Source organism: Pongo pygmaeus, chromosome 8 (assembly GCF_028885625.2).
Source record: "Pongo pygmaeus isolate AG05252 chromosome 8, NHGRI_mPonPyg2-v2.0_pri, whole genome shotgun sequence".
Taxonomy (NCBI): domain Eukaryota; kingdom Metazoa; phylum Chordata; class Mammalia; order Primates; family Hominidae; genus Pongo; species Pongo pygmaeus.
The window spans coordinates 12,327,909-12,355,348 of record NC_072381.2 but is presented as its reverse complement, the minus strand read 5'-3'; the positions used below and the strand labels follow the sequence as shown (position 1 = coordinate 12,355,348).

General features: G+C 40.8%; 1 protein-coding gene across 2 annotated transcripts in view; it reads right to left on the bottom strand.

Moving 5' to 3' along the window:
* CDC123 (cell division cycle 123) overlaps positions 1–27,440 on the bottom strand; it is a 54,534-nt gene that overhangs the window by 26,655 nt on the left and 439 nt on the right. The window contains exons 2-6 of one of the 2 annotated variants that reach the window (XM_054436027.2): positions 25,269–25,340; positions 14,061–14,118; positions 13,761–13,793; positions 8,197–8,292; positions 6,576–6,682 (exon numbers count right to left, since the gene is read on the bottom strand). In XM_054436027.2, coding sequence (XP_054292002.1) covers positions 6,576–6,682; positions 8,197–8,292; positions 13,761–13,793; positions 14,061–14,118; positions 25,269–25,340 — 366 coding nt within the window. The remainder of the gene's footprint in view (positions 1–6,575; positions 6,683–8,196; positions 8,293–13,760; positions 13,794–14,060; positions 14,119–25,268; positions 25,341–27,440) is intronic. The other variant, XM_054436028.2, reaches the window with a different exon arrangement.

The following is a 27,440-nucleotide window of genomic DNA, read 5'->3' as shown; positions in this document are numbered from 1 at the left end:
CGAGGGTTGGCGAGGAATAAAAGACTAAACGTTGGGTGCAGCGTACACTGCTCAGGTGATGGGTGCACCAAAAGCTCAGAAATCACCACTAAAGAATGTACCCATGTAACCAAACACCACCTGTTCCCCCAAAACCTACTGAAATAAAAAATAAAAATACAGGGGGAAATACATAGTGTACATCAATGACAGATAATTACACATCCCTTGTCTTTACTCAGAAGCAAAATAAACACTGAAATAATTTTACCAAAAAATAAAAAATAAAAGGAGTGCCACATTTTTTTCTTTTATTACTACCCAAATCATCCTCAGTTCAAACAAGACTCAGTTTTTCTGCCAGCCAAATGGCCTTACTATAAATAGGTATATTTATTATGCCCTAAACATGCCTTGGGACTGACATGTTATTTTTTGTGGACTTCATAATTATAATTAGGCCCGGTGTAATGGCTCATGCCTATAATCCCAGCACTCTGGGAGGCCGAGGCAGGTGGATCACTTGAGGTCAGGAGTTCAAGACCAGGCTGGCCAACACGGTGAGACCCTGTCTCTACTAAAAATACAAAAATTATCCAGGTGTGGTGGCATGCGCCTACAGTCCCAGCTACTTGGGAGGCTGAGGCAGGACAACTGCTTGAACCTGGGAGGCGGCGGTTACAGTGAGCCAAGATCATGCCACTGGACTCCAGCCTGGGTGACAGAGTGAGACTCCGTCTCAAGAAAAAAATAAAAATAAAATTAAATAAATGAATAATAACTATAATCAACACACGGTTTCCCTCATGCTGTTCCAAATATTTTGCACACTGAAAGATGACAAATGGGCCAGGCACAGTGGCTCAAGCCTGTAATCCCAGCACTTTGGGAGGCCAAGGTGGGTGGATCATGAGGTCAGGAGATTGAGACCATCCTGGCTAACACGGTGAAACCCTGTCTCTACTAAATATACAAAAAAAATTAGCCAGGCGTGGTGGCAGGCGCCTGTAGTCCCAGCTACTCGGGAGGCTGAGGCAGGAGAATGGCGTGAACCCGGGAGGAGGAGCTTGCAGTGAGCCACGATCACGCCACTGCACTCCAGCCTGGGCAACAGAGCGAGACTCTGTCTTAAAAAAAAAAAAAAAAAAAAGAAAAGAAAAAAAGAGGACAAATGTAACATATCCAGTGATGAGCATGTCGGTCTGGGACTGTGGGAGGCAGAGGGTGTAGTGAGCCGAGATCGCATCATTGCATTTCAGCCTGGGTGACAGAGCGAGACTCTATCTTGAAAAAATTTTAAAAAAAAATTACTAAGACAAATCAAATTCCCTGAGCTCCGGTCAAATGTATTTCTCCTTTATCATGAGCCCCTCAGAGAAACAATTAACAAATTTATTTTTTCACTCAGCCCTTTTTTCTAAATGCCAATTGAGTATCAAAATGTTTTCTTGTCTACTCAGCCCACTGAAGTGACAATAAAATAATGAAAGCAGCCTGTGACTCAACAAGTTTAATAACATAGAATGTTTATATCTTGGCAAATAATACAGTCAGCAAATTTATATGTGTCATATTTCTTTCTTTCTTTCTTTTTTGTATTTTTAGTAGAGTCGGGGTTTCACCATGTTGGCCAGGCTGGTCTCGAACTCCTGACCTCCCACCCTGACCTCGTGATCCGCCCACCTCAGCCTCCCAAAGTGCTGGGATTACAGGCGTGAGCCACCGTGCCCGGCCACATGTCATATGTCAACCTCCGCTTTTTAAAGCTTTTTGTCTACAGTAACCATTTGAAGAACAGGGAAGAAAAAAGCAGTACTCAATATTCTAGAGTACATTATAGGCAGGGAGACAGCACTAGCTGTCTACCCTCCAGGGTTCCCATCTTCAGCCTGTCCAATGGAACCTGGATTGTTCAGATGCTGGGAGCATTTGTGCTTCCTGGTTCCCTCTCTAATCACTGGGATGCATGGGCTGACTCATCTAAGCAGCCACCAAGGCGTGGGCCTGGACCAGTGGATCCACATTGCCTGGGAACAGGTTAGAAATGATCTGCTTAGGCCTCCTCCAGGCCTGCTGGACCAGAAACCCTGGGGCCCAGGAACCTGTGTTTCATCTAACTCTCTGGATAACCCTGACGCATGCTCGTGTCGAGAACCTTGGTCTAACTAGGGGTGTCCAAACTTTTAGCTTCCCTGGGAAACATTAGGGGAAGAATTGTCTTGGGCCACATATAAAATACACTAACACTAATGATAGCTGATGAGCTAAAAAATAAGTAAATAAAAAATAAATAAAAATAAATAAATAAATTTTAATAAAATTTATTTTAAAAAATAAATTTAATAAAAAATAAAATTTTAATAAATAAAAAATAAGTAAATACAAATTAAAAAAATAAAAATCTCAAAAAAAAATCTCATGACGTTTGAAAGTTTATGAATTTGTGTTGTGGCACATTCAAAGCCATCCCGGGCCACAGCCCACGGGCTGCTGCAGCTTGGACAAGCTTGATCTAAACGAATCACAGCAATTCTGCTCCCTTTGCCAACTACTGGATTAGGCTGGCTAACTGTGACCAATGAGGGCTGAGAGGAAGTCTCCCAGGAGGCCTCCAGGAATGCTTTACTTGTTCACATACAGAAAAGAACGAGAGGAAACATAACCTATCCCTCCTGTTTCTGGTTGAGATATGGTCATGTCTTCATATGACAGATACTTGGAACTGTAGCAGCAATCTTTTAACCATTAGGTGAGAAACCTAAAGACCAAGCCACTAAGTCAAGGATGGTGGAAGGAAAGGGCCTGAAAGAGCATGGGTTCCTGGCGACCTTGGTGAGCCACTGAGCATTCCTAAAAATACCCAATCTCCAGGCTCCTCGTTACATAACGTATTTTTTAAATCCCGTGTGTAAGCTATTTTCGGCTTCTGTTAACTTGCAATTCTGACTGTAACATATTTGTTTTTTTGTCAAGTCAAGCCTCAAAATAGTATAAACAACATAATCTCATTTTTATGTTATATAAATTTATACATATTATATATAACTATGTATTATAATATTAAATGTTCTATTATATAATATTTTAATGGGAAGTATTTTGGAAAGAATGAATCTATAACTTTTTTTTTTTTTTGAGACGGAGTCTCGCTCTGTCGCCCAGGCTGAAGTGCAGTGGCACGATCTCGGCTCACTGCAAACTCCGCCTCCCGGGTTCACGCCATTCTCCTGCCTCAGCCTCCCGAGTAGCTAGAACTGCAGGCGCCCACCACCACGCCCAGCTAATTTTTTGTATTTTTAGTAGAGACGGGGTTTCACCGTGTTAGCCAGGATGATCTCAATCTCCTGACCTCGTGATCCGCCCACCTTGGCTTCCCAAAGTGCTGGGATTACAGGCGTGAGCCACCGCGCCCGGCATTTAATCTTTTAAGAGCTCTTCAAGGCCTTTGTGACAAACATTCATCTTTACTGAGTTCTATCAATAAGGAATTTTTATGTGATGGCAACACTTCCTGTTATGCAACTGATTTATTAATTGCTAAGCAACTACCAACAGTTATTTCTAGACAAAGTGACACGTTAGTGGTGCCCAGCTAAAAGGCTGAAAGCCCAGTGCTTGGCATTTGCTCCTACCAATTCCCAATTATTTATAATAGCAGAAGGATGGCATTCTGTGGGTAAACACTCTAAATCCAAGACCTCAAACTCACTTGCTGATTTAACTTCCTTGCCATGCAAAAGTCAAAAAGTACAAAATGCAAAACAACAGACTATTATTCATACCATCCACTGGAACATCAGTTAAACAAAGATAAAAAGCAAGACGTAGCTTAAGAGGAGGCAGCTGATCATTAAATTGCAAAGCTGATTTTAAAAAAATCAGCCTCAGAATTAAAAGCAATTTATAGTTAGTTCTGGAAAGGCAAAAGTGTCTTCCCACTCTCACTGCAACTGACACTAAAGGCATATAAAAATCCTTATAAAGGCCAGGCACAGTGGCTCACACCTGTAATCCCAGCACTTTAGGAAGCCAGGGCGGGCGGATCACAAGATCAGGAGTTCAAGACCAGCCTGACCAACAAGGTGAAACCGCTTCTCTACTAAAAATACAAAAATTAGTTCGGCATGGCCAGGTGCGGTGGCTCACGCCTGTAATTCTAGCACTTTGGGAGGCCTAGGCAGGTGGATCACGAGGTGAGGAGATGGAGACCATCCTGGCTAATGTGGTGAAACACCGTCTTTACTAAAAATACAAAAAAAATTAGCTGGGCGTGGTAGCCATGCGCCTGTAATCCCAGCTACTCGGGAGGCTGAGGCAGAAGAACTGCTTGAACCTGGGAGGCGGAGGTTGCAGTGAGCCAAGACTGCACCACTGCACTCCAGCCTGGGCGACAGAGTGAGACTCCGTCTTAAAAAAAAAAAAAAAAAAAAAAAAAAAAACCATTATCAGTTGAATTATCAAGTAGACAGTATTTTCAGTGTAACATATTTTAAGACCTCTTAAAGCATTAGATGTCAAAAAGCTTTACAATGGAAAACAAAGGCACAACTTTGTTCTATTTTTCAGAGGGTATCTCCTAGAATGAAAATACTACTGGTTACTAAAACAGGTTACCAACACCTGTGCCAACACAACCAGAGGGTTGACAATTAAATGTCAAAACAATACTTGCTCAGGCGCAGAAGGATCACTTGAGACCAGGAGTTTGAGACCAGCTTGGGTAACATAGTGAGACCCCATGTCTATTTAAACACACACACACAGACACAGACACACACTACACACACACACTTTTTTCTATAAAACTAGAAATACCAATACAAGTAAAATCCTTATACAATAAACATGTAATACGATGTAATACAACCACACTCACTGATTACTTAACTTCCCTTTCTTTAATTAATATAATACTACAACCTTATGTCCAAGCTGCAGAGCTCAGACACCAGAGTTGATGCACAACCGTCATGTAGTGAACTTATTCATGCCAGGATCTACTTCAAAAAAAGGATTTGAGTCCGACACAGAATGAACTGGCAGGACAAACTCAACTGGACAGGGCGGAAGTGGCATGCTTATACAAGATTTTCACTCTCATGCTCCTGCTTCTAGGTTCTGGGATAGCTTTATTTTAAAGACCAGTTTAAAGATGAGTTTACCTGAGATAACTGGTCTGTTTAAGACGTGACAGGAAGAGAAACCTAGAAAAATAGCTGCTATTTGAAGACAACAAAAGCAGCATAAAGAGAGCACCTGCGGCTCAGCAGGGCAGGTATTCCATCTGCCTACAATGCTGACTGCACTGTCAAATTCTTTAGCTATAGAGTGACTGGCAAAAGGAAAGAAATGCAGCAATTCCACTTCTAGAAACTTATCCTAAGGAAAAAATTAGGGGAGTCCACAAAGAGTTAGCTCAAGGATATTCATTGCAGCTCTGGAAGAACAGAGGGTAGGTCAAATACGTTACGGTACAGCTCTCCAGAGGCGCAGCACTAAGGGAATGGAAAATAATGAATTTAGACATGCAATGATGTCACACTGCTAAGTGCAAAAGCAGCCCACTAAGAAATATAAACCATAGGCTGGGCGTGGTGGCTCACACCTGTAATCCTAACATGTTGGGAAGCCAAGGCAGGCAGATCACGAGGTCAGGAGTTTGAGACCAGCCTGGCCAATATGGTGAAACCCTGCCTCTACTAAAAATATAAAAAATTAGCCGGCTGTGGTGGTGCACGCCTGTAGTCCCAGCTACTTGGGAGGCTGAGGCAGGAGAATCGCTTGAACCCAGATGTTGCACTGAGCTGAGATCGTGCCACTGCACTCCAGCCTGGGCGATAGAGTGAGACCCTGTCTCAATAAAAAAATAAATAAATAAATAAATAAACTATAGGATCCCATTAAAAAAAATCTGTATATAGGTAGAGATAGATATATTTACATTTAGTTATAGATAGAATTCTAGAAGTATAAGAACCAATTGTGGCGAGATCATGAGTGCTTTTATGTTTTTGTTTGTTTTGAGATGGAGTCTTGCTCTGTTGCCCAGGCTACAGTGCAGTGGCACGCGATCTCAGCTCACTGCAAACTCCACTTCCCGGGTTCGAGCCACCACGCCCAGCTAATTTTTTGTATTTTTAGTAGAGACGGGGATTCACTATATTGGCCAGGCTGGTCTTGAACTCCTGACCTCAGGTGATCCACCTGTCTTGGCCTCCCAAAGTGTTGGAATTATAGGCGTGAGCCACCACTCCTGGCCATGAGTGCTTTTATATTTCCTGTTTTTATTTACCTGTAACTCCTAATTTTGCTTTTCTATGATAAATATTTATCAGTTTTATAATAGGAAAAAAATTACCGAAATGTTTAATGGGCAGAGATACAGAAAGTCCTTAACATTTTCAGATATTCATTACATACCATTTTCTATAAAGGGAAAAGAAAGATTTGCTTTAACAGGTCATTTTGGCAATATGAAATAGCTTTGTTACATGGAGCTATGATTTATAATAGTACTATAAGTAATGGAATTTCATCTATAGAGAAATTTGCACAAATACTGAAACTACTGACATGAGAGAATAAGAGATACTTACGGCTGAGTGAAGTCACGAGTGATGAAATCAGAACTCTTGAAAAGTAGAAAGATGTCACTGAGGGTTTTACATTTCAGAGAACTATTCATTGCTATCCAATATGCATCCTAAAGAATGAAGCACATGCTATTTAGTCCATATTCCATGTTGGCTGCTATGAATGCTCAGACCTATAACAGAATCAATAATGCATATCACCTCAAGGGTTTAAAGAAGAAAGTCAAGTAAATTTTAGCAGTACTGTCAAATGTTAAATTATGCTTAACAACAAAGAGCGTCACCACTGCATTTCAGACACTTGTTTATGAACACTGAGATGTCAGGGTCCTCACATTTCAGCCCAGGCCTAAGTACTTCTCATTGTTTTTCTTACTGATAATAGAAGAGAAGAAAATGAGGTATCAGAAACATTGACATTTTGGCTACAAGATTAAGGTGGTAAAGAAACAGCCTGACCAGCTACTCTTCAAGAAAAGAGAGATCAATTTCCACCCTTCCCGTTTCTGGGGAGTGGCAGCCAAACACCTGAACTTTGGCGGCTGGAGCAGTCACATCCCACATCTATCAAATCTGAAAGAGAAGGAGGTGAGCTATTCTGAACCACTACAACTTTAAATGGGGAATGTCTTATACATAAGAACAAAAGATGGGAAGGCAAATGCAAAGCAGGCACAAAGCTCAGTGGAACATGCCTAAAAATTACAGAATAATTAAGTCATTTAAAAAATACACCTCTCCCACAGACAGATCAGACACAGGATATAATAGAATTTTGAGAAAACTAACAGTTGCAAACCGCTATCCAGTTATCCACACTACATGGAAGAAAAGTACTAAAATATTTGAAAACAGCTACCTCTGGGGAGTAGGAAATGGTGAAGTAAAACAGGTGTCAAGACCTGCTGATTTTCATGGCAAGCTTCCAAATCTATTTGAAATTTTAAATTCTGTACATGTAGAGTATAATTAATTTTTAGAAGTAAAAACAAACAAAAAAATAATAAAAGTAAAAACAAAACTTAGATTAAGTACAAATTATCATTCATTTTAGAATAAAAAAGGCATGAGATAACTTTTGAAATTACAAATAGGTCTCTGATTCCTTAAATAAGCTTTGGTGACATAAAACTGTTTTCTATTGGATTAAAACAACTAACGGATCTTTCCACAGGCCTTAACTATTATAAAAATCTTGTCAATGCAGTATTAAAATAATAAGACACAATTTAAGAAAAGATCAGTTGACTTCTCTAGCCACTCTATTTCTATAGCCTATGACACTTTTATTTTTATTACTTTTCAACAAAGAAAAATTTCTCTGTTAAACTGAACAGCTGAAGTTTTGAAAAGGGCAGAGTATGAATTTCCTCAGAATTCAAAAACAATCAGCAACACAAGAGGTGGAAACTACCTTTTGGCAGAATATACAGTATTTCACAGACCCTGGCAAGTGTACAGCAAAATCCAGAAAGTAAAACAGTAGAGGGAAATTAATAATAAATTCCAAAGTATTTTTCCTAGAATTAGGAATATAATTAGACCCTCTGTAGGGATATGAAATGAAATAAACAGCAAAACAAAGAATATTCAAACACTAAGAGAATTACTTATGTGTTCCTACCCTTGGGGCACTCCAGTTAAGCTTAGGAAAGACACTGCCCCCGAGGGAATTGATAGCTTCCTGGACTTTAGTGGCAAACTCAGGAAATTCTGGTGCCTACAGAGAGAGAAGAAATCATTGGGCACGTCAATATCATCACAGTATATATGGAAAACAAGATCAAAATCTCAAGGTTATAGTTTAGGGTGTTAAAAACAGAATTTAGAATACAAATTACTATCAGAATTTCTGAACCCAGCTAAATAAAATCAGTGATCAAGTACATTTACCAAAAAGAGAAATAAAATAATCAGCTGCTTAAATGGTATTTTCCAGACAATCAAAGCCTGCAAAGCTGAAATGACACATGTCACTAGTTTCTGAGGATGTGAGGAAGGAGTGAATGGTTCTCTGTACACCGACATAAAACCAGCATTCATCAAGAGAAAAGAGACAGGTGGAATATCACCCGTAGCAAAACTCCAGTTGTCAGAAATAACATCCCTATTTGAAGAGCTAGAAGCCCTTCCACTTACAGGAAGAGTCTTAGACATATGGTATTCCCCAAAGCCACAGAGAGAATGAAAAATAAATGATGTGGCAAACTGTATTTAAACACTGCTATTTCCAGATAAGTTTTAAAACAAGCAAAACTCAAAATGTGAACCTTGGTCAAGTTAAAACGTTCTTTCCTTTTTGGATGATTTTTAAAATGCATATTTTATATAAGCTAGTGACCAAAACATTCTATGTGTTTGTTTCGACCCGGAAGTGAATAGCAGTACTGCTGTTAAACAGGAACTTAATTAAGCCTGATGTCAGTATGTCCTGCCTTGAGCCTAGGTCACTATCACAGGAGCTTATGGACATAAGAAACAAAAAAAGGTAAGTAAGAGAGGGGGAAGTGGGGCCCTCAAGAGACATAAGAAAACAAAAACATTAACAGATTCTCCACGCAGTCATTAATTGTCATTATACCCTGTAAAGAGGATTGCTGCCCCCTATTGGGCAACTGTAAGTTCCGAAAAAATCCAGGAATCAACTTCTCCCATAGGAAAAAAAAAAGACAGACTACATCTTGAATTAACTACACATTCCAAGATGACATCAAATAGTTATGTGGATCCCCAAGATCTAACCCAGCTATGTGAGAGAAAAAACTGTGACAAGAGTCTGAGAAAAGACCAAAGAAATGAGTTTTAAAATATGGTCATATATCCCCCAAAACAAGAAACAGCTTTGAGCAAAGGCTAGGGAATAAAAACGGGAGCTTAAGGCCCAATTAGGCTGCCTTTCTTTCTGTTACAGATAAATCTGACCTCTAGACTGGTTAATAACAGTATCTTCTAATTGCTTCATCGGCTGCCCCTCTATCTTCCACTAGATGACTTCAGCTTAGATACATGAAATGAGACTAGAGTAATTTAGAAAGGGTTTCAAAATGAACAGCAGCACTGAGTCCTTTATTTTCCATTCATCTCTCCCCATCCAAAGCAATTATGATTTACGTGAGGCCATTTCCTTATAATTGCCTGAAGCGGCTGACTTGGCTTCCCTACCGCTCTAGCCATAAACCCCACTTCTGTGAGATCGGCACTGGCAGTATTTCCTATGAATGGCATTGTTGCACACACTTTACAACATGAAAGGATTCAACCTTCAAAGACGAAGCAATTTAATTTTCCTATCCCATAAAGCTTGACATCTAAGGATTACTTTACATGTATGCCTTTTAAAAGATGTGATCAGTTCCCTCAAATCCTCAAAATTATTCAACTTTAGGAAAACCTGCCATAAGAATCCTAAAACAAATTTAAATTATAAAAAGCTTATGCACAGTCTTAAGTGGAAGACTATGTACTGTTTATATACAGCACAACCTTCTAGGTTATCTGTTTTTAGCCAGGTCTGTGAGCTACTTTACAACTTGGCAAATTCTAGGTAAGTGATAGTGACATGAACTAATTCTTATGGACAGGCAATTTCTATCTCATCTGGAAGAGGTCCAATTGTCTTTTCTCCCATACTGCAGGGAGGCAAAACCAGTTTTGCCTCATTTACATACTCATTTCAATATTCCTGATCTAAAAATATCTCTTTTCTTTGGATTCTCTTTTGAACCAGTTCTAACATCTGTCTGGTTCCCTCATGAGTTAAATAACATCTTCAACATGCATTAAAGAGTTTTATATGTGTATGAGAGTCATGCTTTTACCATTTTCTATAAATTATCAAAATCATGGAACTAACACTGACACAATACAGATCTTATTCAAAATTTGCCAAGTGTCCTAGTAACGTCTTCTATAGAAAAAAAAATTGAAACTTTTTTTCTGGTCCAGGCATCCAGTCTAGCCAGAATCATGGACTAAATCTAGTTGTCAGGTCTCTTTAATCTTCTTCAATCTGTGGCAGTTCCTCTCTCTGTTGTTCTTACCATTTATGACCTTGACGTTTTTGAAAAGTTCAGGGCAACTACTCTATACAATTTCTAAAAGTTGAGTCTGTTGGATGTCTCCTCCCAGGTAGACTCAGGCTGCGCAGCTGTGACAGGTGGTATCTTATCAAGGAGGCACGCATGACAGGTCTGTCCCGTCACTGACAAGGTTAATACTGATCACTTGGCTGCCAGGTCTTTGCATTGTAACATTACTATTTTTCTTTGCGCAAACAGTAAGTAATTTGGGTGAAGATACTTAGAGAAGATGGAAATATCCTCTTTCTCACTGTATATTCACTCACTAGTTTGAGCATCTATTCAATCAAATATTATTACGATGGCTGCCAAATAGTAATTCCTAATTCCATCATTCCTTCTACATGCATTAGTTAGTGCCTTTAGTACTATAAAGACAAGCTTCCTTTTTTCCCCACTTATTTAATCACTTATGTATGTCACTATGGGATCAGCAATTCTTATTTTAGTCAATAGGTCATAACCTATTCTTACACTACACATGGAGTATCCCTTATCCAAAATGGGTAAGACCAGAAGTGTTTTGGATTTCAGAATATTTGAATATACATAATGGGGATGGGACCCAAATCTAAACACAAAAGTCATTTATGTTTCATATACACCTTATGCAAATGGCCTGAAGGTAATTTCATTTTTCCCTTGGGAAGGCTGAACGAGCTGGGTTGTGCACCTGCATTGTGGCTGTACCTGTCACATGAGGTCAGGTGTGGAATTTTCCACTTGTGGTGTCATGTTAGTGCTCGTAGTTTTGGGAGCTAGGCATGCTGGCACATACCTGCAGTACCTGCTACTCAGGAAGCTGAAGCAGAAGGATCTCTTAAGCCCAGAAGTTTGAGTGCAGCCTGGGCAACACAGTGATACTCAGTCTTTTAAAAAAGTTTTGTAATTTGGAGCATTTTCGATTTTGAATTTGGGGATTAAGAATGCTCAAACTGTATTTGTTATGATGCTCATATTTTTAGACAGCGAGAGCCCAAAGCTAGCTTCTGGCATCTTTTTGTCATGTCCCATCATTGTTTCAGCACTTCCATAGTTTCTGGCACAAGTTGTTGCAGACTCATTTTTACTTTCCCAAACCCAGTCCGGAATATCTCCAAGAAGCTTCAATTTTGTTTAGAGGAGAATGGTATTTAGAAACCAAGATCAAGGCATCAGGAGTGCTCACTGCTACCAGGATGTTACATGTCATTGACTCTAAAACTTCTTAGTGAACAGAGTTTGGTAAATACACACACACACACACACACACACACACACACACACCCCTTTATATTATCAATTACTGTATCTATCATCTATACATATTTATTTTATTTTATTTTTGAGATGGAGTCTCTCTCTGTCACTCAGGCTGGAATGCAGTGGTGCAATCTTGGCTCACTGCAACCTCCACCTCCTGGGTTCAAGCAGTTCTCCTGCCTCAGCCTCCCAAGTAGCTGGGATTACAGGTGACTGCCACCATGCCTGACTAGCTTTTTGTATTTTTAGTAGAGACGGGGTTTCACCATGTTGGTCAGACTTGAGGTCACTCCTGACCTCAAGTGATCCACCCGCCTTGGCCTCCCAAAGTGCTGGGATTACAGGCGTCAGCCACCGTGCCAGGCCCATCTATACATATTTAAAAACGAGTCGATACTGATACTCCCCACCACTATTAAGATCCAGGTCACATACCACTTGTCCTGTCAGACATTCTGGTGCCCTCAGCTGTAACTGCTCTCTCTGATCTGACAGCACTGTCATCTCCCCCTGCCTGTGTCACCTTTCCCCCGGTTTACAAACTCCCTAATGGTGGGGGAATCAAATCATATTCATCTTTGTTTATCTCACAGAATCCAGTTTAGTGCCCTGAGTATGGCAGATAAGTAACATTTACATGACACTGAATGGAATTTTCATACAAGGAGAGTGATCATTTCTGGAGTAAATGAAACACGCAAACTTTCCACTTAGGCACCTGCTGGCAGGCTTCCCTTTTTATACCTAAAGAAATATGTCAGTTTTGAGCAGCTCCACTTCTTTTTTTTTTTCTTCTACCCTGGCAATCATATCTCGTTCATTAAAATAAACAAGTATCTTCTTATTTACAGCTGGATTAGAACAAACCCTCCCACAAAGCCAGTTTTCTATATTTCTGCCTTTACATTTACTTGTAAGCAGTTTCACTAAAAACGTTCCCCTTTCAACTCAAGGTATGAGGAGTTTCATTCACCTATTTTTAGAAAGAGATCATTTGCTTCACTCACTCCTTTAAAAATAACTTCATTTAAAAAATTTTAGGTTAACTTTCACAACAGCACTCTTATCCTGAAACACTGTAATATGCTTGATAACTTCTACATTTTTATGTAAAACACTGGTAAAAGTCACATACCTCTCTACTCTTGCTTGAAAGAAACAGTAATTTTTATGCCATTTATATACGCTCGAGGCCAGGTGCTGTGGCTCACAACTGTAATCCCAGCACTTTGGGAGGCCGAGGCGGGCGTATCACATGACGTCAGGAGTTCGAGACCACCCTGGCTAACACGGTGAAACCCTGTCACTACTAAAAATACAAAAATTAGCCAGGCATGGTGTCAGGTGCCTGTAATCCCAGCTACTCAGGAGGCTGAGGCAGGAGAATAGCTTGAACCTGGGAGGCGGAGGTTGCAGTGAGCCAAGATCACGCCACTGCACTCCAGCCTGGGCGACAGAGCAAGAATCTGTCTCAAAAATAAATACACAAAACAACTAACTAACTAAATAAATATACTTGAATAAGGAAATACAGATTTTCACTTTATGTTCCAGAGATTCAGGAATCTCAGAGTTTAATGTTAGGCGTAATTCCTTCTTGAAGAGCGTCAGAGCTTAACAGAAATAAGTCAAGGCAGCAACTATGCACTCGAAATATTTCCTTTGCGATCAAAGGGAAAAAGGGCAAATCATGTTTGCCTGCTAAATGATGCTTCAAGTTATTTTTCAAAATAAAAACGACAGCCCACAGGGAAAATAATATATGAAATGGTGAGTGGAATTTAGAGAGGTACGCACTTAAACCTTGACGCTAACCCTTGTGTGATAGTGTGAGGCTGTCCCCACGCTGAGTCTCCTGTGCTCTTACCGTAAGCGTGGCTGTGTTCTCATCATCCGACCACTGCATGAAAAAGAGGAAAAAACCAAAACATTAAATTTAAATACTGCGCTGGGCTTTGACAAGCAGTGCTCCATCTAAAAATTATAAATCCAACAGGAGACATCTTTTCCGGAACACAAAGTATATGTGAAAATATATGTCAAAGTAAGATTCTCACGTAATTTCTCATTTTATCAGATGTAAGATAAGATCTACGAGTCAGAACCATCTCAGAGATCATTTAAATTACAACAGTCTACAGAACAGATTATTTTATTTGGTACCAACCTGTATTTCTTCTGCTTCCTCATCACTGTCTGGCTGAGAATGTGTTGGTGGATCGTCCCTAAAAAAACACAAACAACCATCAAGAAAGAAAAGGACTTGGGCACTGTGTGGTCCCAATTTCAGGGGTACTGACTATATGTCTTAAAATAGCCTTAAAACTAGGCTAGGTGTGGTGGCTCACACCTATAATCCTAGCACTTTGGCAGGCAGAGGTGAGTGGATTGCTTGAGCTCAGGAGGTAGAGATCAGCCTGGGCTACATGGCAAAACCCTGTCTCTACAAAAAATACAGAAATTAGCTGCGCGAGGTGGCATGCGCCTGTAGTCCCAGCTATTTGCGGGGCTAAGGTGGGAGGACTGATCGCTTGAACATGGGAGGTCAAGGCTGCAGTGAGTTAAGATCGTGCCACTGCACTCCAGCCTGGGTGACAACATAAAACACTGTCTCAAAAATAAATAAATAAAAATAAAAGCCTTAAAATTGGAGAACAAGGCCAGTCATGGTGGCTCACACCTGTAATTCCAGCACTTTGAGAGGCTGAGATGGGAGGATTGCTTGAGCCCAGGAGTTTGAGACCAGCCTGGGTAACACAGAGACTCTGTCTTTACAAAAAAATTAAAAATTAGCCAGGTGTGGAGGAGAACACCAGTGGTCACAGCTATTCAGGAAGCTGACACAGAAGGATCCCTTGAACCCAAGAGTTTGAGGCTGCAGTGACCTAAGATCACACTGCTGCACTACAGCCTGGGCAAGAGAGTGAGACCCCGTCTCAAAAAAAGAAGAAATAAATAAATGAGAGTACAGTTGCATGAAGAGATGACAGAATAAAACCTTTCTGTCCTGTTCTCAGATATCATTAAAAACAAGGGAAAGGGAAAAAAACTCCATCTCTGATAATACTGAGAATCATCTAGACTCTGAACCTCAGTATATGAGAAAGTTCTCTCAAGAAAAGAAAGATGGAATGTGATAAAGGAAGACACCAGAAGCGAATGTCTGAAGAGCTGTCTACACAGATGATGGAACTACTGTGGGGGCAAAATCAAGAATCTTTTCTTTGCACAGTGAAAACAGGGGGTGCAGGCTGGTGTCAGAAATTCATTCTGCATCTAGACTGAACCACAGCAAAGGGTGACAGAGAGAGGGAAAATAAACAGGCACACTGTCTTTGAAGAAGACAGAAGCAAAGCGAGGTGTGCAGTCCTCATTAGGGAAAAGGAGTTGGACTGGCGAGAGCAGGGGAAAACAAAAAGACAAGGTAGATAAGCTATAAGTCTGCCTTTCTTCATGGTCCAGGACACACAGCCCTCCTGCTCAAGTAACTCACTATTTTTCCATGCCCAGCTATCACCTCACCCTCAATTGACAGAAAAATGCAGGTGAGCACTGCAACCTTGGTGTTATCAGTACTGCACAAAGCCCTCTTCAGGACACAGCACAAGTACCATCTTATAAAATCCCCAGCAAGCCTTTGTCTCCCTGCAGTCAGTTCCTTTCTTGCTGACCTGCCCATCGTACCCTTGCAACATATTTCCACACTTTCTCTAATAAATTTGCCTTTCTCTGCCTCCAACTGTCATGGTTCTTCTTACCACCCACACCATCGGCCCCAGATACTCACTGATCACCTGTAACACAAGGGCTGAAAAGGGCCAGCCAGCAGCTCATCTTCATTGCCTAGAGGGAATCAGAGGCTGAAAGAACTCAGAGGGAAGACTCAGAACACCACTCTGGCCCCTCCTCAACACACAACTACAAATAACTAGCCTAGGAATAACTCATATCATTGAGAAAAATAATCATAAGAACTAGCATAGCAGCTATGCAAAGACTAAAGAAAGAAAAGGAAAAGGAAGATTCTGGTTAAACATGTGCTTTTCTCTCTGTGTTCCCTCTGGAAACTCTACTAAAAAAAAGATCCCAAGGACAATGCTGAGTGAAAAGGAATCAACCATAGAAGAAAGATGGCAACAAAAGTTTGGAAAACAGGAAGTCAAGGGGAGGGATAAGTCAAGGAGCAACAGGTTAGAACTTAAGAGTTATCCCGGAACATGGAAATGAAGCTCTGAAGTCCATCCAGGGAGCAGTGAGACACATCCATCTCCCTACCTTGCACATCCTAGCAACTAATTCTCCTCAATCCCTTTGGTAAGCAGGTTTATTCTCTGGAAAAAATGAACTCAAGAGGGTTGAGGTACATAATGGCCCAGATGAATATGGGGGTGAAATGCTGGACCTGGACTACGATGACAAGTTATGTGAAAGACAAACTGAACACTGCGACCCCTAGTCCCCTTCCTCCCACGCTGCTCCCATGTCACAGACAGATTAAAGGATTCTTCTGGGCAGAAACTGAGCAACCCCAGAGGACACACCATTATCTGGGAATCTTCCACCAATGCTTGCTGCCTGCTGGCACCCTCAGGCATCAAGCTCCACCCATGTACACAAAGTTTGCAAATACCTGTGTGTGTCCTCCTCACTCTTAAATATGAAGGAAGGCCTACAATGATTAGAAAACAGACGAAAAACTCCAAGATGAAAAATGTTTTCAAAAAGGAGAGAAAAAAGGCACATGGAAGAAAAAAAGACAATAAAGGGACCAGATGAAAGATATTTTTAAAAATCATTAATATTCTCAAATATAAAAGATGTCACATCCATTAAGGAAGAACAGGAAGCTATAAAAAAGGAACAGAGGAACTTGTAGACACTGAAAACATGATAGTTGAAATTTTAAAATTCAATAGAATGGAAAAATAATTACCTAGAAAGTAGAACAAAAAAGACAAAGAAAGGGAAAATAGAAAAGAAATAATAAAATTCAGAGAATTAAGCCAAAAGATCAAACACCAAAATAATAGGAGATCCAGAAAGAGAAGCAAGAAATTAGAGGAAATTATCAAAGATTCTTTTTTAATATCCTAAAACAGGAAAATTAAAGTCTTTAGAATGAAAGGGCTCACCAAGGACTTAATAAACGGAGAAAAAATACCTTAAATGGGCAAAAATGGATACAATAATGCTTCCACTTTTTTTTTTTTTTTTTTTTTTTTTTTTTGAGATGGAGTCTCGCTCTGTCGCCCAGGCTGGAGTGCAGTGGCGTGATTTCGGCTCACTGCAAGCTCCGCCTCCCGGGTTCACGCCATTCTCCTGCCTCAGCCTCCCGAGTAGCCGGGACTCCAGGCACCCACCACCACGCCCAGCTAATTTTTTTGTATTTTTAGTAGAGATGGGGTTTCACCGTGTTGGCCAGGATGGTCTCGATCTCTTGACCTTGTGATCCACCCTCCTTGGCCTCCCAAAGCACTGGGATTACAGGCATAAGCCACCACGCCTGGCCTCATGCCCGGATTTTTGTATTTTTACTAGAGACGGGGTTTCGCCATGTTGGTCAGTCCAGTCTCAAACTCCTGACCTCAGATAATCCAACCGCCTCGGCCTCCCAAAGCGCTGGGATTACAGGCGTAAGCCACCACACCTGGCCTTCCCCAAGTTTTAATCAACTCTTTGTAACTCTTGCTTTTCCAGATTCGCAAAGCTAAGAACCAGTCAAAGCTAAGAACTGTTCTATAGTGGAAATACTAACACCCTGTCAGCGTGTGAATCCCTGCCCAAGGGGCCAGCCTTTCTCTCTTATGTCTCTCTTTAAATGCCACATAATATTTTTAAATGCAACGTTACCTTTAGCATGGCTTACCTCATCTTACAATATAAGATGAAATATGAAACTGTATTCTGCCACTCTAAAAATCACTTACCATTTTTGTTAGTATAACAACATACATTTTAAAAAACATACTTGTTATCAAGGTATTCACATAAGTTCTTCAGAAATTATTGCAGTGCCTACTGTAAAGTATGACAACTTTTATTCACTGTAAAAGGTGACAATGTATAAAAATATGCAAGTTTGGACAGGCACGGTGGCTCACGCCTGTAATCCCAGCACTTTGGGAGGCCAAGGCGGGTGGATCACAAGGTCAGGAGTTCAAGACTAGCCTGGGCAAAATAGTGAAACCCCATCTCTACTAAAGATACAAAAAAAATTAGCTGCGCATGGCCGCAGGCACCTGTAGTCCCAGCTACTCAGGAGGCTGAGGGCAAGGGAATCGCTTGAACCCAGTAGGCGGAAGTTGCAGTGGGCCAAGATCGCGCCCCTGCACTCCAGCCTAGGTGACACAGTGAGACTCTGTCTCAAAAAAAAAAAAAGTGCAAGTTTATTAGACTTGGCTTTCTAAAGTAACCCTCTGCATGCAGAGAACTAAATGGATAAAGTATGGTGCTAATGTTTAGGATGTTATATTTTCTATCTTACAACTTACACAGAGCTGGCACACCAGAGCAGTGGCTCTGGAGGCAGGCAGGCATAGTTTAAATATCTCAGTTCTGCCACTGTCAGCCAAGAACTTTGCATCAATATGCCATCTATAAAACTGGGAAAATAGCAACTACTTCACAGAATTGTGAAGAATCAAAATATGAATATGCCTAATGTATTTTATAATTGACATCTACTGGTTGAGGATCCTATATCCAAAATGCTTGGGGTCAAAAGTGTTTTGGATTTTGGAGTATTTGCATATATATGAGATATCTTAGGGATGGGACCCAAGTCTAAACATAAACTCCTGTTTGTTGCAGCACTGTTTACAATAGCTAAGATTTGGAAGCCACCTAAGTGTTCATTAACTGATGATGGATAAAGAAAATGTGGTACGTATACACAATGGAATACTATTCAGTCATTAAAAAAGAATGGGATCTAGTCGTTTGCAACAAAATGGATGAAACTGAAGATCATTATGTTAAGCGAAGTAAGGCAGGCACAGGAAGACAAACTTATCTGTGGGATCTAAAAACTAATTGAACTCATGGATATAGAGTAAAAAGATGGTTAGCAGAGGCTGTGAAGGGTAGCAGGGGACTGTGAGGAGGTGGGGGTTAATGGGTACCAAAAAAAGCAGAAAGAATAAATAAGACCTTTTTTTTTTTTTTGAGATGGAGCCTCACTCTGTCACTCAGGCTGGAGCGCAACGGCACGATCTTGGCTCACTCCAACCTCCATTTCCCAGGTTCAGGTGATTCTCTTGCCTCAGCCTCCTGAGTAGCTGAGATTACAGGCACCCGCCACCACGCCCAGCTAATTTTTGTAGTTTTAGTAGAGACGGGGTTTCACCATGTTGGGCCAGGCTGGTCTTGAACTCCTGACCTCAGGTGATCTGCTCGCCTGGGCCTCCAAAAGTGCTGGGATTACAGGCATGAGCCACAGCACCCGACCATAGACCTACTATTTGACAGAGCAATAGAGTGACTATAGTCAATAATAACTTAACTGTACATTTAAAAATAAAGACTGTAATTGGATTGTTTGCAACTTAATGGATACATGCTTGAGGGGATGGACACCCCTTTCTCCATGATGTGCTTATGTCACATTGCATTCCTTAATCAAAACATCTCTTGTTCCCCATAAATATGTACACTTACTATGTACCCACAAAAACTAAAAATTAAAAATTAAAAAAAATCATTTATGTGTCAGTGTCACATACATCTTATACACATGGCCCAAAGGTAATTTTATACAATATTCAGAAAGCAAAAATGTCACTATCTCAGCACCCATCTGGACAGATTTCAGATTTTCCAATTAGGGCTGCTCAACTCATTTCACTATTCAGCCTTAAGGGAGACAAGGTCAGGAAAGAACTCGTGACCAAAAAGAGACAATGAGGATTAGTGACTGGAAGAGAGGTACCACCTGCGTCAGACCCAATGTGTGGGCTCAGTTCAAGTATCACCTTACTGTAAAGACTTTCTGGATGACCCCAGCTCACAGTGATTAATTAAACCCCAAATACATTACTTATCAGAGTACCTGATACTTTTTTTTTTTTTTTTGAGACAAGGTCTTGCTCTGTCGCCCAGGCTGGGTGCAGCGGCATGATCACAGCTCACTGCAGCCTCCAATTCCTGGGTTCAAGCCATCCTTGTGCGTCAGCCTCCTGAGCAGCTGGGACTATAGGTGTGTGCCAACACGCCCAGCTAACTTCTTATTTTTTTGTAGAGACAGGGCCTCACTATGTTGGCCAGACCGGTCTCCATCTCCTGGCCTCTAGGGATCCTCTTACCTCCGCCTCCTAAAGTGCTAGATTACAGGCATGAGCCACCGCAGCTGGTTGATGCTTTTACTCAAAAACATTTTTCGCAACGCAACTCAGACATTTATTTATTTATTTATGTTTGACTTGCTAATAAGCCTAGACTCCTACGGTAGGATGCCCTGCTCATCTTGTTATGCTAGTATCAAGCTTGGTGCCCATCTCATACTAGGCATGCAATAACTGTTCAGTGAAATTGAATCACTGTCTATACCAGAAATGCACGTTGCCAGCCTCCTTTCCTACACCCACAGCAGGCAACGAGAATCAAACCAAGCATGCTTTCTCACTGAACCCTGGATGCAGCCTCAGAATCCTCTACATATCACTCCAGGAAACCATTACCATTAGATCTGACTTGGCAAACAAGGTAAACTAGCCATCATACTTGGCCTATTCTATTCACTGAACTCAGTAGAGGTTACCATGGAGAGAAAGTAGGATAAGCATGTTCATTCACTCATTCAACCGTTATTTATTGAACCCAGACTATGTCCTAACTTATAACTGTAAACAAGACTATACCTTATAGAGTCCGGAGAGAAAGGCATGTACTGTATGTGAAGTAATGGAGGATGAGGCAGGAAGAATTAGGGTCCATGGCAGACCTCCACAGACATCTCCCACTTTCTTGCGAAGTACGAAGAGCTTCCGGATAGCTGAACACATGGAGCTTCTGGAGGGTGGCGCATGCAGGGAGGGCATGGAAGACCTGCATCCCTTCCCCCACACCTCATCCTACACATCTCTTCATCTGTATCCATTATTAATATCCTTTATTTTTGTTTGTTTGGTTTTTTGAGATAGAGTCTCGCTCTGTCGCCCAGGCTGGGGTGCAATGGTGCGATCTCAGCTCACTGCAACCTCCACTTCCCGGGTTTAAGTGATTCTCCTACCTCAGCCTCCTGAGTAGCTGGGATTACAAGAGTGCGCCACCACACCCGGCTAAGTTTTGTATTTTTAGTAGAGATGCGGTTTCGCCATGTTGGCCAAGCTGGTCTCAAATTCCTGACCTCAAGTGATCCGCCTGCCTCGGGCTCCCAAAGTGCTGGGATTACAGGCATGAGCCACCACACCAGGGCTGTAACATCCTTTATGATAAACCGGTAAACCTAAGTAAATGTTTCCCTCAGTTCTGCAAGCTGCTCTAGCAAATGAATCAAACCCAAGGAGGGGACACTCATTTCTAGCTGCCTGGTCAGACGCACAGGTAGAGGAACCTGGGGCTTGCAGCTGACATCGGAGTGGGGGGCAGTCTTTGTGAGACTGAGCCCTCAACCTGTGGGATCTGATGCTCCTCCAGGTAGAGAGTGTCAACTGAATTGGATTGGAGGACTCTTAGCTGTCATCTGCTGCAGAACTTATTGCTTCTTGGTGGGAAGAAAACCCCACACATGTGGTCACAGAGGTCTTCTGTGTTGATTGTTGTGGTGTGAGAGCAGAGGAAAAACGGTTTACATTTTTTCCACTTACACAGACATAAAAGAATACATACTATGTAACTCCACTTATGTGAAATTCTAGAACTGACAAAACTGAACTAAGAAAGGGACAAGAGAAACCTTTCTGGGGAATGAAAGTGTTCCATGTTTTGAATGGAGTGATGGTGAAATAGGTGTAACCATTTATCAACATTTGCCAAGTTGTACACTTAAGACCCTATACATTTTATCGTAAATGTACCTCATTTAAATTATACTTAAAATTTTCAAGTTTTTATCTGTAGAAGTAACCTAATCTAAAATCACTAACCTTTCAAAATTCTCAACAGATTGTGAGGTTTCAAAAAGGCTCAACAGACAACGCTTCTCTCAACCTGAGCAAATGACATCTTCATTCATCTAGTTGTTCTATCAGAAATCTGAGAGGAATTCTTGACACACCCCTGTCATCAAGTTCTGAAGGTGCAAGCTCCCAATTTTCTGAAACCCACTTCCTCCTCCCACCCCACTGTCACCATCTTAGTTCAAGCCACTAGCAGGTCTCACCCAGTCCAGTGCAATATCCTCCTAACCCGTCTTCCATTTCCACAGTCACCCGCCACAGCTGCAAACTGAAATCTGATCAAGTCATTCTCTCGCTCAGAGCCCTTCAATGCCTTCCTGACATTCTCAGAATAAATTGCAGCATCTTTAACATGACTCCCACACACACCCCTAATCTTAACTGTCCTCCCCCATGTCATCAACTGTGAATCTCATGTCACTTACCCTTCTTCTCTCACTTCCCATACTCTAGCTACATGACCTTTTCCAAGCTTCTTGTATGTCAAGATCTTCCAGGCCTAGAGCCTTCATTAATGCCGTTCCCCCCACCTGGAAGATTCTTCCCTTCGCCCTTCAACTGACTACATTCTTCCAATCTTCACATCTCAGAGGCTCCAAAAATCCTTCTTCGGAGCATTGCCTGACCCTCCTCGCGATCCTCAGCTCTCCCAACAATTTAAGGGCAATGACCACCCCATTTTCTGCACAGCACTTATCCCAATTTTCATTATATATTCTCTTGTGTGTTTGCTATGTTCATCTAAGATTAATGATAATAAAAGTAGTTCCATGTCTTAAGAGCATACAATATAGTGGGCAATTAGACTGAACATTTTACATATTATCACTTTGTATCTTTGCAATGACCCTATAAAGTAAGTTCTATACTGTCATTTGCCCCATATTCAGACAAGGAAACTGAGGCACAGAGGGAAGGGCTAGAAAATAGCAAAGATATTACTTAAAATTAGGCAATCTGACTAAACAAACAGCACCATGCCATGCTGGCTTTCACAAAATATGAAGCTGAACTGTCAACTCCAAAAGGACAGGGTCCCTATGTGATTTGTGGGTTACTGTAAAACACCATACCGTGTTGTTTAACAGTATTTTTTTTTTTTTGAGACAAAGTTTAGCTCTTGTTGCCCAGGCTGGAGCACAATGGCACGATCTCGGCTCACTGCAACCTCCGCCTCCTGCGTTCAAGTAATTCTCCTGCCTCAGCTTCCCGAGTAGTTGGAATCAGAGGTGCCCACCACCATGCTCGGCTAATTTTTGTGTTTTTAGTAGAGATGAGGTTTCACCATGTTGGTCAGGCTGGTCTTGAACTCCTGACCTCAGGTGATCCACCCAACTCGGCCTCCCAAAGTGCTGGGATTACAGGCATAAGTCACCGCACCCAGCCCTGTTTAACAGTATTTAACAACAGTGCTTGCCTAAGCCAGAGGCCACGCAAACATCTGGCCAGTGACAATCATCATAGGAGCTCTTCAACATGTTTACACTACTGAGATTTACCAATTATTTTCTAATATTAAAAGCTATTTTACTTATAGTCTCATTTACATAAGCTTATTATATATAAGCTCATTTATAAAGCAAATAGGTATACGTCTTTGAGAATAATAAAACCGGCCGGGCACAGTGGCTCATGCCTGTAATCCCAACACTTTGGGAGGCTGAAGCAGGTGGATCACCTGAGGTCAGGAGTTCAAGACAGTCCGGCCAACATGGTGAAACCCCATGTCTTCTAAAAATACAAAAATTAGCTGGGTATGGTGGTGCACACCTGTTGTTCCAGCTATTTGGGAGGCTGCAGCAAGAGAATCACTTGAACCTGGGAGGCACAGGTTGCAGTGAGCTGAGATTGAGCCACTGCACTCCAGCCTGGCTGACAGAGCAAGACTCCATCTTAAAAAAAAAAAAAAAAAAAAAGGCCGGGTGTGGTGGCTCAGGCCTGTAATCCCAACACTTTGGGAGGCCGAGGTGGCCAGATCACGAGGTCAGGAGATCAAGACCATCCTGGCTAAGACAGTAAAACCTCGTCTCTACTAAAAATAAAAAAAATTAGCCGGGCGTGGTGGTGGGCACCTGCAGTCCCAGCTACTTGGAGGCTGAGGCAGGAGAATAGCATGAACCCGGGAGGCAGAGCTTGCAGTGAGCCGAGATCGCGCCACTGAACTCCAGCCCGGGTGACAGAGCGAGACTCTGTCTCAAAAGAAAAACAAAACAAAAAAAATTATATCTGTAAATATCTTAAAGTTGAGACTTGTCTGACTTTCCTACTGTTTCCTTAGCCTCAATTATTCAAAGTTAATGAGGTGCTACATTAATAATTTTCAGGTTATTGAGGCTCTGTGAATACCAAAAACAGAAACATAATCCAGAAAACCAAACTAAAATCCCAAAAGGCAAAAATATGGGGTCCAGTTAGTACTACTGAAAACACACAATTCTTATTGTATTTCTATAGTTCCTTCATCCAACAAATGTTTATCAAGCACTTCTGCTGTATCAGGCACTGTTCCACAAGCTGAGGTGAACAAATGGGCCAAGTCCCTGTTTTCATGAAACTGCATTCTAATGGAACAATTAACAACTGTCAGGTGGAAGTAAGTGTTATGCAGAAAAATGAAGGGAGGTCAGGGCATAGGGTTACTGTCAGGCTATTTTAGAAAGGCTAGTGAGGGCTGAACACTCATAACGTGACTTCTGAGCAGACTCGAATGAAAAAATGAGAACTTCATTAAATCCTATGATTCTTCAACGTTTTCAAGTTTGCATCCAAAAGACTGAAACACAGTAACTTCTTCCCCTTATTCTATAAATAGGGAAACTACCTGAATAGCTTCTAGAAAGTGGAGGGGGGGACACGGTAGTTCAATAGTGGGGAAGAAAATGTTGAGGAATTAAATGATAAAGCCTGTTTGCAACAGTGAATTTGTAATCGCCAAAACTGAAGGATCTCAAAGAATTTTAACGTGTACTTCCCCCACCCTGCTACCGTCAGAAGGAAAAGTTGTCAGCATAACTGTTTTCTAAAGACAGAGATGAAAGGAACTGCTCAATTTCACAACTTGTAATTATTAGAGGGCAAAGTACTTAATGTTGAAAATATTAAGTGAACGTTGAGAAGGAATATGAGACAAAGATCAGCAAATCATTTTGGCTAGGAGAGAAAAAGAGCTAAAGGGAAAGAATGATGCCTAAGCTAATTCATTCATTTTATGTGTTTCTTTATGGTAAAGTTTAAGAAATTTTTTTCTAAAATACTTTACCTTCCTGAAACCACCAGAGTTCCATCATCGAGTAAATAATCCTTCACATTCTGAGGAAGTGGAAGAATGACACTAAAAAAAAACAGCAAAAAAGGCATCATTTTAAAAGACCAACTATAAGCAGAGAGAGAAATGTCCACACTTGATTAATTTTGGAATTATTTGTCTTTAATATAAAGTAGAAAATGTTCACGATGTACATTTGGTAGCAGTAGACAAGGAATTAGAATAATAAGATTAAATACTGCAGTTCACCTTATTGCCACAATGGTCTTTGTGGTAAACAAAAACCAGCCAAATCCAAACCACCAGATGGAAATCACAGTATGAAAGCAACAAGCTCAAAAGGATTCTGAGTGAGCACAACATTTATGCGTCTTTAAGAAATCAGAGAACAGCAGATATTTGCTGCAACACAGGAAATGCAGCAAACCCAACCAGAAGATGACTAGCATTTGGTCACCTTCTAAAGATAGAGGGCAGAAGTAGAGTCAAGATCTGGAAAACATTCTGGGGTTGGCAATGAGCACCTACCGCTAAGAATTCATGATACTTTTGGATGTGTCTTGCTGGCATTCTATTCAACTGATCACCAGAGATATAAAGCTGCTTAAACTGGGCATGCTTTAGCTTAATTTGTTTCAGGTAACCATAATTAAGGATGGCAAAGCCATACTTGAAGTCTCTTAAAAACTTATGGGATAATTTGTTTTTTACCTTGAAATAATAAATTATCAAAAAGCCCTACCACAGATACCTAAGAATGCTGGTATTATTTTGAATTTGAGGCATATACATCTTTAAAAAGTGGAAAAGATTACAGCCTGCTTTCAGGAAGTTAACAGAACATCAATTACTTATAACATGTCTCATTTATTTATGGAACAAGTTTTTTTTGGCATATTACAAAGGGTTTTTTGCACAAAAAAGAGTATTCATGGGCTACTTTGGTTTTAAAAATAAGTATTTTTATTTATTTTTAAATAAATAAAAGATCGCTGCCACTGCACTCCAGCTTGGGCAACAGAGCAAAAACTTCGGTTTTAAAAATAAACATTTGATTTATCAAAGGTATGATTTCACATTCAAAAATCTAGTTTTGGCGGGGCGCGGTGGCTCACACCTGTAATCCCAGCACTTTGGGAAGCCGAGGCGGGCGGATCACGAGGTCAGGAGATCGAGACCATCCTGGCTAACACGGTGAAACCCCGTCTCTACTAAAAATACAAAAAATTAGCCGGAGGTGGTGGCGGGCGCCTGTAGTCTCAGCTACTCGGGAAGCTGAGGCAGGAGAATGGCGTGAACTCGGGAAGCGAAGCTTGCAGTGAGCCAAGATCGGTGCCACTGCACTCCAGCTTGAGCGACAGAGCAAAACTCTGTCTCAAAAAAAAAAAACCTTGTTCTTCCTCAGGCTTTTAATTTCTTCTAACAAATCTTATTATGTTTGAAAATCTACTAAATTTTAACCAATTTCAAGTGAAACTTTGCAACTTAAAAGTCTCTTTAAAATTTTAAATTCTATTTATAAACCACTCGGTTTTCTTTTTTAATATGTCTATTTGCTGATTACAAATAAGCCTTCCTAAGTATTTTACTCTTACAAAGCTAACAAGCGAAATTGTTAAGTACAATGAATCTAAGGTTCTACCAGACATTCCAATACTATTTAAGAACTTGAAACTTTTCTTATACATTTTAACTGACCATTCTAAGCCAGTTATACATTTTCAAGTACATATCCGATCTTTATTGAATGAAACCATTATATAATGAATCAGCAATTACTGAGTTGGCTCAGAAAATCAGTTAAGTGCAAACCCCAGATTTTCTATCAACACCTTTAAAAAAACTGAGAGATTAAATTGTATGTATCAATACTTGCCGCCTACCTGATGTTTTGAAGTATATATACATTGTGGAATAGTTAAATTTAGCTAACAAATGCATTGCCTAACATAGTTATTTTTGTGGTGAGAACACTAACATCCACTCTCCGTTTTTCAAGAATACGTATATTGTCATTAACTATAGCCTCCATGCTGTACAACAGATCTGTGAACTTGTTCTCGTATCTAACTGTAATTACGTATCCTTTCACCTTCCCAATCTCCAACCTCTGGGGTGATGGCGAAAACCAATTAATTCTCCGAGTGCACTTAGGCAGTGATCACC